The sequence below is a fragment of the Monodelphis domestica genome, chromosome 2, assembly GCF_027887165.1.
Source record: "Monodelphis domestica isolate mMonDom1 chromosome 2, mMonDom1.pri, whole genome shotgun sequence".
NCBI lineage: Eukaryota > Metazoa > Chordata > Mammalia > Didelphimorphia > Didelphidae > Monodelphis > Monodelphis domestica.
In genome coordinates, this window is record NC_077228.1 from 8571640 (window position 1) to 8587650 (window position 16011).

General features: G+C 36.7%; 1 protein-coding gene and 1 pseudogene across 12 annotated transcripts in view; one reads left to right on the top strand and one right to left on the bottom strand.

Annotated features, from left to right (window-relative positions):
* LOC100030370 (biotin-dependent 3-methylcrotonyl-coenzyme A carboxylase beta1 subunit-like) overlaps positions 1-16011 on the bottom strand; it is a 61662-nt gene that overhangs the window by 41502 nt on the left and 4149 nt on the right. For all 12 annotated transcript variants that reach the window (XR_008915987.1, XM_056814950.1, XM_016429847.2 and 9 more), the window contains 2 exons: positions 7792-8122; positions 3342-3535 (listed from right to left, as the gene is read on the bottom strand). Coding sequence is in view for 11 of the 12 variants with exons in the window: in XM_056814950.1 (XP_056670928.1) it covers positions 3342-3535; positions 7792-8117 (520 nt within the window). In the remaining variant the exon portion in view is untranslated. The remainder of the gene's footprint in view (positions 1-3341; positions 3536-7791; positions 8123-16011) is intronic.
* On the top strand, positions 11465-14025 carry LOC103104352 (importin subunit alpha-1-like; annotated as a pseudogene).

A 16011-nucleotide genomic window follows, 5' to 3' on the forward strand; every position in this document is an offset into this window, starting at 1 on the left:
TGTCAGTGCCAAACAGAGATACAGAACCCAAAGACAGTGCTGCTTTGATTTGTAAAATCTTACAGAAGATGATGGACAAAGAAGGCATAATTTCCAACTCCATCTGTGAAATGAGCACGGTCCTTATACCAAAAGAAAGACAGCTATAAATGAATCAGGTATCGATAAAAGGCAATAATAGATATGTTAATGAATATTGAAGTAAAATATTGAATGAAATATTAGCAAAAATATTTAGCAATAAATATATATATTTTAAAACATTCACTCTGGCCAGGTTGGATCAAATCAGAGGGAGAATCAAACATAAGGTAAACCATAAGCATACCAGGTCATATTAATAATGTCCTTAGAGCATTTTAATGTGAAACTAGGAGGAAAATGAGAATTTTTTTAATGGGAAAGGCCTGTCAATATTATCCTGGTAAAGTATTTTCTTTGTTAATGAAAACAAAGCCACCACATCTGGACTCTACCATCACCGAGTACAGTATTGGGCGATACAAAATGAAGCAAAGATGGAAAGAGCACCTGCGCTAGATCAAGCATGCAGAGAGGAGAGGAGACCTATGACTTAAACAACTATATATGTGTGTATGTGTACTTTCATGTATATATTCTATATGTAAACATAACTAAAAGTGTGCCTGTATTATCTAGATTTATATTCCAGAGAATCCCTCTTCCCTTTGGGATCTTCCTTTCTTTCAGAGCCCTGGCAAATGCCATCTGTCTCTGCTTCATACTTCCATTGATATTTCTATTTAGAGGTTTATAACACAATTTTTCTCTGTGCTCCTATCTTTCCAGAAACCCTTTTAAGACTTTAAATAATGCAAGACACTTAGTGAGAGGAGAGCCTTCAAGGAAGGCATATTGCTGGACCAGATCAAATGCCTTTTTTTATGGTCAACAAACAAGAAACCCCTTTCAGTCAACTATGGAATTAGGATGAGGAGGTCTTCGGTAGGAGACCTTTGGGAAATGCCTGGAATCTCTCTTCTCATCTTTATCAGGGATATCCTGGATACATGCATAGAATGCTCTAAAGGTTTTGTAAAAATGGGAAAGCAGACATGTGGTCTGTGATCTGTAGAATATTTCCTCAATTGTTTGCTTTGGGTAGTAATAACTCATGACATTTTATAAGCCTTTAGAATCTCACCCTCTTTTAGATATATTTAAAGCTGATCCATTAATAGCTTCAAATTATTAACATTTTGGATGATTTTGATAATCTATGTGTCTGGCTGCATCATGAAGATCCTTGAGTATCCTCAAAATCAGATGTATATAATAAATAAAATATGATTGTATAAAATATGGTCTGATGAATGTATATCAAATTATTCAGTGCAAGGATTGCATGACAACCCACAAGCATGGGCACACAGTCACAGATGAATATATGTATTGTGTATGTATACATGTATGTTGTGCGTATGGTTCTATATATACATGCATGTGGCATGCAGACCTACACACATATAATATCCAGCAAAAATCACTGTGGAAAGCAGGTGGAAGGAATAGTACCTTTTGCTCCCCACCCCTCACCTTGAAGGTGAGAATATGGAATAATCATGCCTATCTCCACCCACTGGGGATCTGCTCAGGGTGTGACTTCTTTAAGTCTCTATTTCCCTTTTCTCTCTTCCACCTAGGAGGATGGAGATAAACTCAAAAGTCCTTGGTAAAAAATTAATCTGCCTAGGGACAGCTGGGTGGCTCGGTGGATAGAGAGCCAGGCCTAGAGATAAGAGGTCCTGCGTTCAAATTTGACCTCAGTTACTTCCTAGCTGTATGATCCTGGGCAAGTCACTTAACTTCCATTGCCAGTCCCTATCCATCTTCTACCTTAAAACCAATACATAGTATTGATTCTGAAAATGGAAGGTAAGGGTTCTTTTTTTAAAGTACTTTGTCTACATCATTGGTGCATAAGGATTTTAGTCTGGGACAAAAGTCCTGATTCTACATGGGTTCCCTCTTCTACAAAGCTAGAAAACTTTAAAATAGTGTTTATAAATAAAGGTCATAAAATACCTTGAGCCTCCTCTCCATCATTTGAATTTAGTGTAATAAATTATCCATAATTCCCCCCTTTCCCCCACCTCTCTAGAGCAAAAATATCTACTCAGGCCATAATTAGAATTATCTTATTTTATCTAGTAAGCCCTTGTCAAAAATGCAAATTCTTCAGTAGAGCAAATTTTAAGTGGCTGAGAAACTTCGCAGTGCATCATTCCACCAGTGGCAGGTGGCAGGAAAACAGAAGGGAGAATCCCAGAGGGATGGTTTCTCCAGAGTAGCTTTGATCCAGTCCCTCCGTGATGGAGTCTCTTAAGAAGATAAATGGTAAGCCAGGGAAGTCCAAGGCTCCGGCCACTTCCAGGCTTGGAGCCTGCCTCCTGGGAAAAGTCCTCCATTCACCGCTGCTGTTCCTGCCGCACATCTTGCTCTCTAGAGCCTTCTCACATCCCTCACTAAAGGGTTTTTCAAAACTGTTTCTGGACCTGAAAACTCTGCCCTCCCTCTTCACTCCCTCAACAGCTTCTTCTCTTCCCAAGGTGGTTAGCAATACAATTCCCATAGCCTTTGGAGACTTGGAAAGCAGTCGGACCAAAGATTCATCCAATGAGCTTACAGTCAATGTGATGAGATTACAGGAAATGGATGTTGGTTTGGAAGAATCTTAAGGGTGCATCCCTGTGGGGTGTGAGGATACCTACTGATGCTGTCCTTTTTTTAAAACCTTAGAATCAATACTGAGTGTTGGTTCAAAGATAGAAGGTTCAGAGGTAAGGGCAAGGCAATGGGGGTTACATGACTTATCCAGGGTCACACGGCTAGGAAGTGTTTGAGGTCAGATGTACCCAGGTCCTCCCTTCTCTAGGTCTGGTATTTAATCCACTGAGCCACATAGCTGCCCCTACCGATGTCATTCTAATCATATTCATGCCTCCTGATAACTCCTGAGAATCAACGGCTTCTCTTGCTGTTCGACACAGACAACTGAGATCACAAAAGTAAAGACCTTCGTTTCTGGGAAGTTTCTAGGAAGACTGTTCTGGGTACAACATGTAAGGTAGATGGAAGTAGCCTCGCTCATTCCCTACTGCTGAGCAAGGTCACAAATAATTCTGGTGATAAAAAAGATCCTTCCCAGGAAGCCAAATATGTAATTAATTGTCTATATCCCAACAAGAAAATTAAAGAGCTATACAGTAACTTTCCTATCTTTGACCTGAAGTTGAATGGAAGACCTGTTGCACTGCTATGTGAACCCTGGTTCAGGGAAGAGCTTTGAGTTTTCAAAAGAGTCAGCTCCTTCAACTCACCAGTGAGACAGCCAGCATTTGAGATTGTGCCATAGGGTAAATCATAACCAGCCAATGGGGATAACTCAAAGAAGTCATCATCATCCAACACCAGCCTCAGGCGTTCACGGACCAGCAGCTTCCCGTGGCGTTGGGTGTGTCTTATGATGTCCCTTTCTTCTCTTTGGTGGGACTCTCCAAGCAACTCTAAATATCTTTTGTCCAAAAGAGGATAAAGCATCTGTGACAATGTGGAGGAAGAACAAGAACAAGAACAAGAAGAACAAGACGAACAAGAACAAGAGCAAGAACAAGAACAAGAAGAAGAACAAGAAGATCCCATGAAGGGTGGTGGGTTCCCTCTTTTTCTATCTTCAGGTGGAGACTGGAATCCCCACTTGCCAGGTATGTAGGTTGGAGATCCCTTTTAGGTATTATTTGGACTCTGGTTATTGAGGTTTCTTTGTTTCTTCCTCCTCCTCCTTCTCCTTTTCCTTTTCCTTCTCCTTAGTCCGCTCCATGTTGGGATATTAATTATTAGGAAGTAGGAAGATTTTCCCAACATCGAGATTAAAAAGCCCTTTTTGCAACTCTTCTATCTATTTCTCCTGGTTCTGTCCTCTGGGCCCAAAAGGGACAAGTCTACCTCTGTATCCACCTGACAGCTCCCCACCCCAAGTTCTTGCTATCTGAGTCTTCTATTCTCCACACAAAGTGTGCCCAGTTTATTCATCCAGCCCTCCTGTGTCATGGACTGGAGGTTCTCTACCATCTTGATTGCCCTTCTCTGGACTCCCTCTAGCTTATAAATGCCTTAAATCATAGTCCCAGATACAGTACAAGATCAGACCTGATAAAGCCTGAGGACACTCTGTGATCATGATCTCAAAACTCAATGAATGCATAATATAGTATGTATAGAGTCTACATTTTAATTTACTCCTGAAATGTGAAATCGGGCTAAATCGGAGACTCTTAGGATGTTACTTAGATGATTATAAGAGTTGGGTTTGGGTCTTTAAGATGAAAACCCACAAACACCAGATATAAGTGATCCAATCTGGCCAGGAGTAAGAAACTCCAAATCAAAACCCCACAGCTGGCCTTTGGCTTAATCTTCTCCAGTCTGTGTTAAACTTCTCGAAATGGAAAATTGGAAAAACAAACAAAATGGTGTCTGCTGGATCGCCCTCCCTGCACGATTGCAGCTTGGGTAATTCCGTCAGTAGAGATAACTTCCAGCACGAAAAACACACTGATTCAAATCACCAACTTGAAAGTCACAGAAAGCAGCTAAGGAAACTGAGGAATGACTTTGGCACAATCATACAGAAAGTCTGAGTAAAGGGCGGAACTTGCATCCAAGTTGTTTTTATTCTAACACTGACGGACCCTCTCTGTCCACTTATTTAATAATAAGTGCAATTATTTGTGTATCTTGAGAATGAAGGTCAAGAGTTTTCCCCCTCCCTTCTCTTGGGTATCATTTGCAGAGATTTTGTTGTTTCGTTCTGCCTCAGAATAAGAGGAAACAGAGCTCTTAGGGACAACTTTCCCCCAGAAGAGAGAGATGGCAGGGACCCAGGAAGGAGATTTTAAGGGAAATTGAGAGGAATGACCAGGAGGAGAGCAAGGGTTAATGATGGATTGCTCAACTGCAGACATAGGAAAATTTTTGCAGAGGAGACTATCCTCCCTATTACCTCTAGGAGTTAATAAGAAGAGAGGTAGAGCAGAAAAGAAGAGTTCCCGGGGCGAGATCTACCCGTCAACAACATGGAAACGTTGGGGAAAAAGAACTCAAAATATGTGCCTTAAAAGTTTTAACTCCATGAGGAATAGAGAAGAACAAGGACTAAAAATATAAGGGCTGTGAAGGAAAGGCTGGAAATCTAGACGAGGCAGAAACAAAATATAAATAACGAAGAAAATGAAATTTTTTAAAAGACAGAAAATACAATTTTAAGAATTAATTAACAAAGTAAGTCCAAGGGGAAGAGCTGAAGGAGGATTTTATGTGACTGCTTAACTGAGAGGACAAAAGGAAAACATAATTAGATAAAAGTGAGGAAAAACAGAAATGCAAATGTTAAACAAATCTCTAAATCTTAGTAACAAATGGGGAAAATGATATGAGAGTGAGGGAGGATAACTGGTGGGAGCAAGGTTGCTCAAAATAGAGAAAGCTAAAATAATTGAAGAGACAAAAAGAAAGGGTCGAAATTTCTATTTTGGGGGAAAAAGGGGAAAAATGTAAGAAAATAAACTTAAATCTCATAAACTTAAACATAGATTAGATAATCTAATACAATGAAAAATATTGACATTGGATAAGAAAGCAAAACTCCGCAATGTGGTGCTTGCAAGAAAATACCTTTTAAAAAACAGATAAAGTTAGAATAAAAATGAGAGGCTAAAAAAATTACAATTCATCAGATGAATTTTTAAAAATAGATTTGTAATTAAACTATCACATGAAGCGAAAACAAATGTCCCAAACCTAAAAAAGTGATGAACAAGAGAAACTACATTATATTGAAAGGAAGCAGCATTAAACTAATATATTACAAATGCTTTTGCATCTAAATTTGTAAAGGGCAAATTAACTGACAAAAAAACCCAAAAATAATAACATATAATTATATTTTCATTTATATTATTTATTATATATTTATTTTTATATTATGTATAAATTATAATATTTAAATTATACAATTTAAACTATAATATATTGTTTATTTTTATTTATTCTTTATTTTTATTATATTTTGTTATATTATATTTATTATATTTTATTATATTTATTATAGTATACAATTTATATATAAATTATAATGTATCTTTATATATTATAATTTATATGTAATTTTATATATAATTTTATTTTATATTTTATTTTATATTTGTATCTATTATATAATATGTAATTATAATAAGTTATAACATAATATAAACATTATACATAATTTATAAATATATTTTACATAAATTATATTAAAATATAAAATTATATATTATTTATATGTTGTGAAACAAAAATAATAACAAAAAATGAGAGCTGTCAGTATCCCTCTCTGTTTTAGATAAATATAACAGAATAATGAACAAAAGAAAAAACAAAGAATTAAGTTAATTTCTGGAGACTCTAGAGCTAAAAGACCTATGAACCTTCTAAATGGGACTATTCAAAAAAAACATATATATATGAGAAATATATATACATATTTCTCATTACCTCCATGGGATTTTTACTAAAAATGGCCATGTATTAGGGCATAGAAATATTGCAAACAAATGTAAAAGTTCCTTTATACATCATAATGTAATAAAATAATAATTAGTAATTAGTTCAGGGAAGAACAAAAGAAAAATAAAAGACATGCAAACAGAGACTTAATGAAATCTTAAATAATGAGTGGGTCAAAGAACAAATCATACAGGCAATTATTAATTCTACCAAAGAAATATAATTTAAAAATTTCTGGGATGAGGCTAAAGTATTCCTTGGAAGGAAAATTATATCCGTATAAATATATATTAACAAGATAAAAATGAGAGAACTAATGAACTGAGTATGTATTAAAAATGAGAAAGCCAACAAATTACCAAATCAAAAATAAGGATGAAAAGGAGATATTAAAAATTAGCAGAGAAATGGATAAATTGAATGCTCAAAAAACATAAAAATGATTAATAAGGCTAAAAGTGAGTTCTTACCAATATAGTTGGTAAACCTTTAGCCAATCTGATTTAAAAGAAGTGGAGTGAGGGGGTAGCTCAGTGGATTGAGAGATGGGAGGTCCTAGGTTCAAATCTGGCCTCAGACACTTCCTAGCTGGGTGACCCTGGGCAAGTCCCTTAACCTCCATTGCCTAGCCCTTACCCCTCTTCTGCCTTGGAACCAATACCTAGTACAAATTCTAAGATGGAAAATGAGAGTTTTAAAAAAAATAAAAACGAATAAAGAAGTGAACAAAAGAACATGAAATTAACAAAATAACAAATGAACAGGGAAAATCACAACAAAATAAGAACAAAAAGGAATTATCATAATCTTTTTATATCCAGTTCCATGTTAACAAAACTCAAAATGTAAAACAAGTGAAGGAATGTCTAAAGCTATACTGAATAACACCATCTTAGAAAACGAGTACAACTAGTTATAAAGGATTTGGGGAGTCCTATGGATTCACAGGAGAATCCAATCAGGTATTTAAAGAACAATTATTATCAAAACCACACAATTTTGTCCCTCTAACTGAAAGACATTCACTAAATTCCATTTATATAATAAATACCATATACAGTATTTATATAAGGAATACTATCATTATTTTCGAAATCATCTGTTTTTAGAAGTCAAATAATCACTGTTTTAGAACCGTTCCATGAGCCCTCTGGGCTGTAATCCCTTCTCTGTGAGATGCCAACCCCTTGGCCACCAAGCAATCACTAGGGAGTATCTCATTACCTCTGAATACAAGCTTCACTGTTTCTCAGGTTGGCTTCAGTTCGGTCCATCTGCTCCATCTTAATAGTCCCATCTAGCACAGGAAAGGACCAGCTGTTCTTGGATTTTCTGCTTTTAGCACCAGAAGAAGGAAGAGGGCCATCTTGTATGAAATCAGAAATACCCCTAACTTGGGGTGGGGAACACAGGATCTGCACCTTCTTTGTGAATGATGTCTTGTTTTGCATCTGAGACTTCAGGCTATAGGTGGGAGCTCCTGCTAGTCTTGGAAACAGGTGCATATTTGCATTGAAGAAGGCCTTCCTCATGAGAATACATGTCCACATGGTACCTGTGGGAAGTCCCAAGAAATGGCCTTTTAATATGGTATTTAATTGCTCATCACATGTCAGGAGTCGTGGTCTTTGACCCAAAGATCCTAATTAGTGGGACAAACCCCAAGAAAGTCACTGTCAATAAGAAACTCCCTAGATACCCCAAAATATTTAAATCCACTATTTTTTTTTACAGTGGTTAAAAAAAAAAAAGAATTAGTGTCAATACATATTGACTGGGAAATGGCTAAATAAGCTGTTGTTCATAAACACAATGGAATATTGTTGTGAGGTCTCTTTTTACATTGGTAAAACACCAGAAATTAAAAAGAATATGTGGCCATCAATTTGAGGAATAGCTGAAAAAACTAAGATGAAAGGAACATGTGAATTTAATGAAATACTAGTGTGTAATTGAACAAATTTTCAGAGAAGCCTGAGAGGATTTGTACAAACTGAAGCAGAATGAAATGAATAGAAGCAGAACCATTTGTATAATAATGACATTACAAAGAAAAATAACTTTGAAAGACTTAGAACTCTGATCAATGGAAAATAGTCAATTACACTTTCAGGAAACTGATGATGATGCATGCTGCTCACATCCTGCCAGAGGTGATAAATTGAAGTTGTAGAATAAGATACATATTTTTGAATATAGGAAGTGTGGAAACTTAGTTTTTTTGTTGCACACATTTTTTAAAGCTCTTATCTTCCATCTTAGAATCAATACTCTGAACTGGTTCCAAGGCAGAAAAATAGTAAGGACTAGGCAATTGGAGTTAAATGACTTGCCCAGGATCAAACAACTAGGAATTTGAATCCAGGACCTCCTATATTTAGGCCTGGCTCTCTCTCCACTGAGTCACTTACCTGCCCTTTATGCATATTTTTAAGTTTTGTTTTTATTTTATTTTTCAATGAGAAAGGGAGATGGGAAAGAGAGAAAATAAAGTATGATAATTTTTTAAAAAATAAAACATTGGTGTTCTATAAGAAACTGAATAAGATGAATACAAAAAAGCAGAAGACTTATATGAACTGATGCAAAGTGAAGTAAGAAAAGCCAGGAAAATAACATGCTTAATAACTATGACAACAATGGAATTGGAAATAATAAAAAACACCAATAAATCAAAGCAAAATGCTTCAGAATTTTAATAAACAGGTTTGGCTTGAAAGAACAGATATGAGAAGGTGCATCCCCTAACTCTTTGCAGAAGTGGAGAACACAATTTAAAATGTTACACTATTTTGCTAAACCATTTTCTCCTCTTTTTTTATTCTTTGTGAAAAGAGTTGGCTTCTTGTAGGGGCAAGGCAAATGTAAGTGATTTTTTAAAAAGATATCAAGAAAAATATTTTTTAAATAACTGTGGGAATCATTTGCTTGCTTTAAATCACACAAAAAAAAAAGAAAAAAGAGAGAGAGAAGATGAATTACCAAATAGCTCTGTAAAATAAAAGCTGTAAAATATAAGGGTTGAATCGTATTCGTGAATCGTATTCTCCCGCTTGTTTGCCATAAACTGCATGTGAGAGTCAAAGCTCTTTCAAATGGTCAGAAATTCTCATACCCATAAATACTAACTGATTCATTAAGTGACTTAATAAAACAAATAAACAAGCCTTCTGTAGACTCAATAAAAAAATCTTACATATAACTATGTACATAACCATTTCACATGTACTTAGATATAGTTGTAACTAAAATATAAATTCACGTAAACAGTATTAAATTCATCAGCCTTTTGTCATGCATTTTCTTAGTCAACAGGTACTAATAGAACAACTACAATCATATGAGGTTCACAAAGTTTTTGATGGTTTAGGGGGTGTTCCTACTAGAAAAAAAAGTTGGGAACAACAAAAAAGCATTGAAGAGAATTTAGAATTATCCTATCTCAATCTATTTCATAAAGCAGTAAACATGACCATTATCTGGTGCTGGTTAAATAGAAAAATAAAATAACAGAAAAAAAAGTAAGATAAAGTCCTGGAGGCAAATGAATACAGTAAGCCATGGCTTGATAAGCCCAAGGACATCCTGCCCTACTTAAAGGCTCTTACTCTCAAGAACATCTGGGTTAACTGGAAAGCAGCTGGCAGAAAGTCAATGTGGACCAAGATAAATATGGCGCATCATACATATACAAAGGTCATATCATTTAAGAACTCAAAAATGGAAGGTTGTCTTTCTGGCCCTAGTATTTTTGTAATTAAAAGCATCTGTTTTTAACATAAGAAATGTCACAGACCCCTCTCCTTTCCCATGGCTGGATTTTGTTCATCCTAATCAGAATCTCCATGCTCTTAAAAAAAAATACTCATCTGGAGGCAGCTGGATGGCTCAGTGGATTGAGAGCCAGGCCTAGAGACAGGAGGTCTTAGGTTCAAATCTGGCCTCAGACACTTCCCAGATGTGTGACCCTGGGCAAGTCACTTGACCCCCATTGCCTAGCCTTTACCTCTCTTCTGCCTTGGAGCCAATAGGTAAGGGTTTTAAAAAAATACTCATCTCATGTGATTAATATTTTTTAATCTTTGGAAGGCATATTTGCTTACTTATTATATTGGCTCATTCAATGGATGATTGGTGAGTCTATGGACATCTATACGTGTCATTTTCACTACTAGAATGTAAGCTTCTTAAGGGCAGGAATTGCTTCATTTTCCAGCATCAAATATAGTGTCCAGCACATAGTAGGCATTTCACAAATGGTGGCTAACTCATTGCGGTAGACGATTTTCATAACTTTGGTTACTAGAAGCATTCATCACTAATGGGATGGAGAAATTCACAGCTTTTTAAAGACAATTTATATTCTGTATAATTGACATTTTTTTGCATAACCACAATCAATGCAGCTAAAATAATCTCTCATTCTTACATTCTTCCCAGTCTCTTGAAATCTGGATTCTGAACCCACACCAAAAATCTATGTTTTCCAAGGTAACCCAAGATTTCTTCGTTGCTAAATCCAATGTCCTTTTTGTAATCTTCTTTGTGTTTGATCTCTCTGCAGGACTGACACTGTCAAACATCCTTTTTTCCTGAATTCTCTCACCTCTCATCTTCTATATCTCTATTCTCTCTGCTCTGCTCTTTCCTCTAGGACCATTCCTTTTTAATATCCTTTGATGACTGGCCATCGCCATCCACTAAACCTGGGCATCCCTCAAGACTCTGTCCTGGGCTCCTTTCTCTTCTCCCCCCAGACTCTCCTTGATCAATCTCATCAATACTCACCACTTCAGTTGTCATCCCTAAACACATGATGCTTAAATCCATATATCCGATTCTTTTTTTCTGAACTCCAAGTCCCCCCATCCATTATCAACTGCAGCTCAAACTGAACATGTCACAAATCAAACTTTCCTCCACGCCCATCTCTCCTCAGACCTTTCCTCTTTCTATTGTGGATAATACCTTCCTTCCACTCAGCCATGTTGTTGACTCCTCCCTCTCCCTCATCCCCTATAGCTTGACAGGTACCATTTAATTCTACTTCCAAAATATCTCCTTCATCTGACCTTTAGAGCTTTTTAATTCATCTCCTTGACTTGGCTTTCCAAGTCAAGCCATGATGCTGATGCAACCTACTCTTGTTACCCTTCAGGTCCCAGAGACCTCCTGAAACTTCCTTCCTTGCTTTCCCCCCAGTGTTGAACACAACCTTGTCCACCAATGAAAGTGCTAATCTGCCAACTGCCCACATTAAAAGTTTTAAGAACGAAGGGAAAGCCAGCACTGAAATAAGGCTTGGGCCTATTGAAGTCAATGTAGTATGAATTTCAAAACTACTCCACCCTATTCAGACAATTCTTTAGAAGATCAGATTTAGCTATTCCCTGATCAATAACAAAAGAGAGACCTGGAATAACAGAATCAGGGCTTGGAAACTACATTCTCCACCCTACTCAGTGTAACAAGATTAGGAAGGGCTACAGCAAACTCAAGATTTAATTATTTGAGAATATGGCCTTCAACAGACATGTGCAAAAAAAGGACAGACCTCTGGGCGGTCCTAAGTCAAGCTTGAGCCACCATTGGCACATGTGAGACGTAGAAAGTGAGGTAGAGAACAGCCTCTGGAGTTCTTGGGACTTCCTTTGAGGAGGGCTAGAGTCAGTTGGATCCTGGAGCCTGAGGTTGGAGGAACCCCACAAACTGTTTCCCTTCAGACTAGTCACATGAATGATAAGGACTGACCCATTTCCCTGCCTTGGCTCTCCAAGGCCTTAAGCCCGCTTTGGCTCAGCCTGAGTCAGAGTGGTTCTGAGTTAAACTCCTTTCCTGCTCTCCCCTTTCTCTCTCTCTCTCTCTCTCTCTCTCTCTCTCTCTCTCTCTCTCTCTCTCTCTCTCTCTCTCTCTCTCTCTCTCTCCTCTATTTTCTTCCCCCTGTTGTAATTAAAACACCATAAAAAATTTGCAGCTGACTTGGGTATTTTATTATTTGGGATTTCCCTTGGTGACCATTTAAATTTAGAATTTTTTCAGTCTCAACCACAATATTCACCCTTTACAGTAGAACTGAGGAAAGCTAAGAAATGACAAGATGCTGAAAAGAAGAAATGTCTGCACTTTTCCTGATGCTGTAAGAAAACAGAAATAACGCAGGCTCTGCACTTTGGTCTGTTAAAGAAATTGTCAAAGGCATAAAGAGTAATAATCTAGAAGTTCAACTTCAAGCTATCCAAGTGGCTAGGAAACTCCTTTCTAGGGAAAAGCAGCCTCCCATAGGTCAAAGAATTGAGGCTGGTATGATTCCAAAGCTTGTAGGCTTCTTGGGTAGGACAGACTGTAATCCTATTCAATTGGAATCTGCTGGAGCACTTACAAACATTGCTTCTGGGACATCAGACCATACCAAGGCCATGGTAGGTGGAGGAACTATACCTGCATTCATTGCCCTATTGGCCTCTCCCCAGGCTCACATCAGTGAATAGGCAGTGTGGCTCTGGGAAACATTGCAGGTGATGGTTCAGCCTAGAAAGACTTGGTTATCAAATATGGTGCCATAGACCCCCTTCTAGCTTCGCTTGCAGTTCTTGATATACCACCATTAGCCTGTGGTTACTTAAGAAATCTTGTTTGGACACTTTCAAATCTTTGTCATAACAAGAATCCTGCTCCCCCAATAGAAGCTATTGAGCAAATTCGTCCTTCCTTAGTTCATCTTTTGCATCATAATGATCCAGAAGTTCTGCCAGATACCTATTGGGCCATTTCCTACCTTACAGAGGACTCAAAATGATAGGATTGAAGTGGTTGTGAAAACTGGGGTTATCCCACAGTTAGTGAAACTTCTAGGATCTGCCAATTGTGACTCCTTCCCTGCAGGCTATAGGAAATATTGTCACTGGGACAGATGAACAAACTCAGATTGTAATAGATTCAGAAGCTCTTGCTGTCTTTCCTAGCCTTCTTACTCACCCCAAAACCAATATTCAGAATAAGACTGCATGGACCATGTCAAACATCAAAGCTGGCTGTCAGGACCAAATACAGCAAGTTGTGAATCATGGATTAGTTCCCTACTTGGTTGGAATTCTGTCAAAGGGAAACTAAGTCACAGAAAAAAAGCTATATGGGCTATCATAAACTACACAAGTGGTGGAATAATTGAATAGGTTGTGTATCTTCTTCAAAATGGAATTCTGGAACCTTTAATCAACCTCTTATCTTAAAAAGACAACAAAATCATCCTGGTTATTTTAGATGCAATTTCAAATATTTCCTGGCTGCTAAAAAATTAAACAAAACTGAAAACTGTGTATTCAAAATGAAGAATGTGGAGGACTAGCCAGAATTGAAGCACTCCAGGCCCATGAAAATGAAATGGTGTATAAGCCTTCTTCAAGCTTAATTGAAAAGTATTTCTCTGCAAAGGAAGAAGATCAAAAAATCTGCCTCTGATGGCTATACTTTCCAGATTCAAGATGGCATTTCTGGGACCTTTAACCTTTAGATTTTACAGTCAAACCTTCAAATCTTATATGCCTTGTTCTTGGTATAATTTTGTCATACTGTCTCTCAACTAAGATCTTTTTTTTAAATATGACTTTTAATGTAGCACTAAAGCAGGCTTGAAAATACCAGCTCCTAGTCTTATTTATTAATTCATTAGTTCTTTTACTTTCAATTTTATTAATTTCTCCTTTGATTTTTAGGATTTCCAATTTAGTTTTTATCTGGATATTTTTAATTTGTTCTCTTTCTAGTTTTTTTTAATTTTCATGCCCAATTCAGGATATAAACTTCTCCACTGAGTACTGCTTTGACTGCATCTCATAGATTTTGATATGTTGTTTCCTCATTGTCATTCTCTTCAATGAAATTGTTGTTTCTATGATTAGTTCTTTAACCAAACAATTTTAGAGAATCATATTATTTAATTTCCAACTAATATTTTTATTTTCCTTTCCATGTACCCTTACTAATTATAATTTTTATTGCATTATGATCTATTAAAGCATATTTGAACAATTTGAACTGTATGTATACTGCATGAAATCTCTGTCCTCAATAGGGTTCTTATTCCTCTGTGGAATTTTCTGTCTTGCAGTGTCCTATAAATAAAAACTTAATTTCATTGCCTTACCTCAATCTGCCTAATTTATCACATTTTAAATGAGTACTACCCTGTAGTCCAAGAAAAGTGGGAGATTCTATTCCAAGTGTTGATTCTATTCCAAGGATCTGTGATTTTGTATGTGGTTAATTCCTCTATAAATGGAGTTTGTAACCTGAAGAATGTAGTTTTGAAAGAGTTGACTTGGCTTAAAATACATGACTTTGTGGTGTTTTTTGTAGGGTTTTCTACCAAATCCTAACTATCACCACCCAAACCAATCTGGTCCATAAGGACCTGCTTATCCCTTGAACAGAATCAAGGCTATCCTTTCTTCCTATTTTATATAGAACCCCAAATTCCTTAACTATCTATCCTAATCTAAAATATAAACTTATAATAGAGAAGAATAACTCAGGGTTATCTTTCCTGCTGCTCAGATTTTATTTCTAGCTGGTCAGAAATTCCACTGCTGTCTCCACTCAACCAGGTCAAATTTTACTGCCACCTATTGGGGCAAGCACAGATACTGCACACAACCATCTCCTTCCTCTATGGCCTGATAAGATGGGTTCTTCAGGATATGAATTCACAAAGATTTTCCAAACTTGTTGAGCTGCTCTTGGACAACTTTCCTTGAACCAGGTCAGCACAAAAGACAGTCATTGGACCAACTATCTTTCCCAAAGCTCCTTGGAAAAATTCTCTCCCACCAATCATCTCTGAGATTCCATTCAGATCCATCCCCAACTCACTCATCTCTCTTAAGTATCTATCAATAAATTTTGCTAATTAACCCTATTTCCAAATGAACTCTTAATTTATTAACAAATATTTCTGCACAGTGGCTGGCCCACTCCAAACTTATCTAAACTAGGCTACAGGTCTTAAGATTAGCTGTTATCACTAAGCCAAGTTGATAACCCTAAAGCGATTTATTATAGAATATAGCCGGATCTGCATTTTATTATAATAGCCTTTGTCAACTCGATATGATAATAGATTCAAACCAGTGGAAGATGTTTGTGTTTCTATTCTTGATTATTGTACCTTAGTAAATAAACAATCTTTAATGTGAAAAAAATAATAAATCTCCTTGCTTCTGGTCTCTCTCCTCTTCAATTAATCATACACACAGCCAAACTGAAGCTCTTAAAACATAGATTGGACCATATAACTTTTCTTTTCCATAGTCTTCAGCAACTTGTTTTTTCCTTTCTTGTTTTCAAACCTGCACCTTCCATCTTAGAATCAATATTAAGTATTGTTTCCAAGACAGAAGAGCAATAAGGACTGGGAAATGGGGGTTAAGTGACTTGCCCAGGGTCACA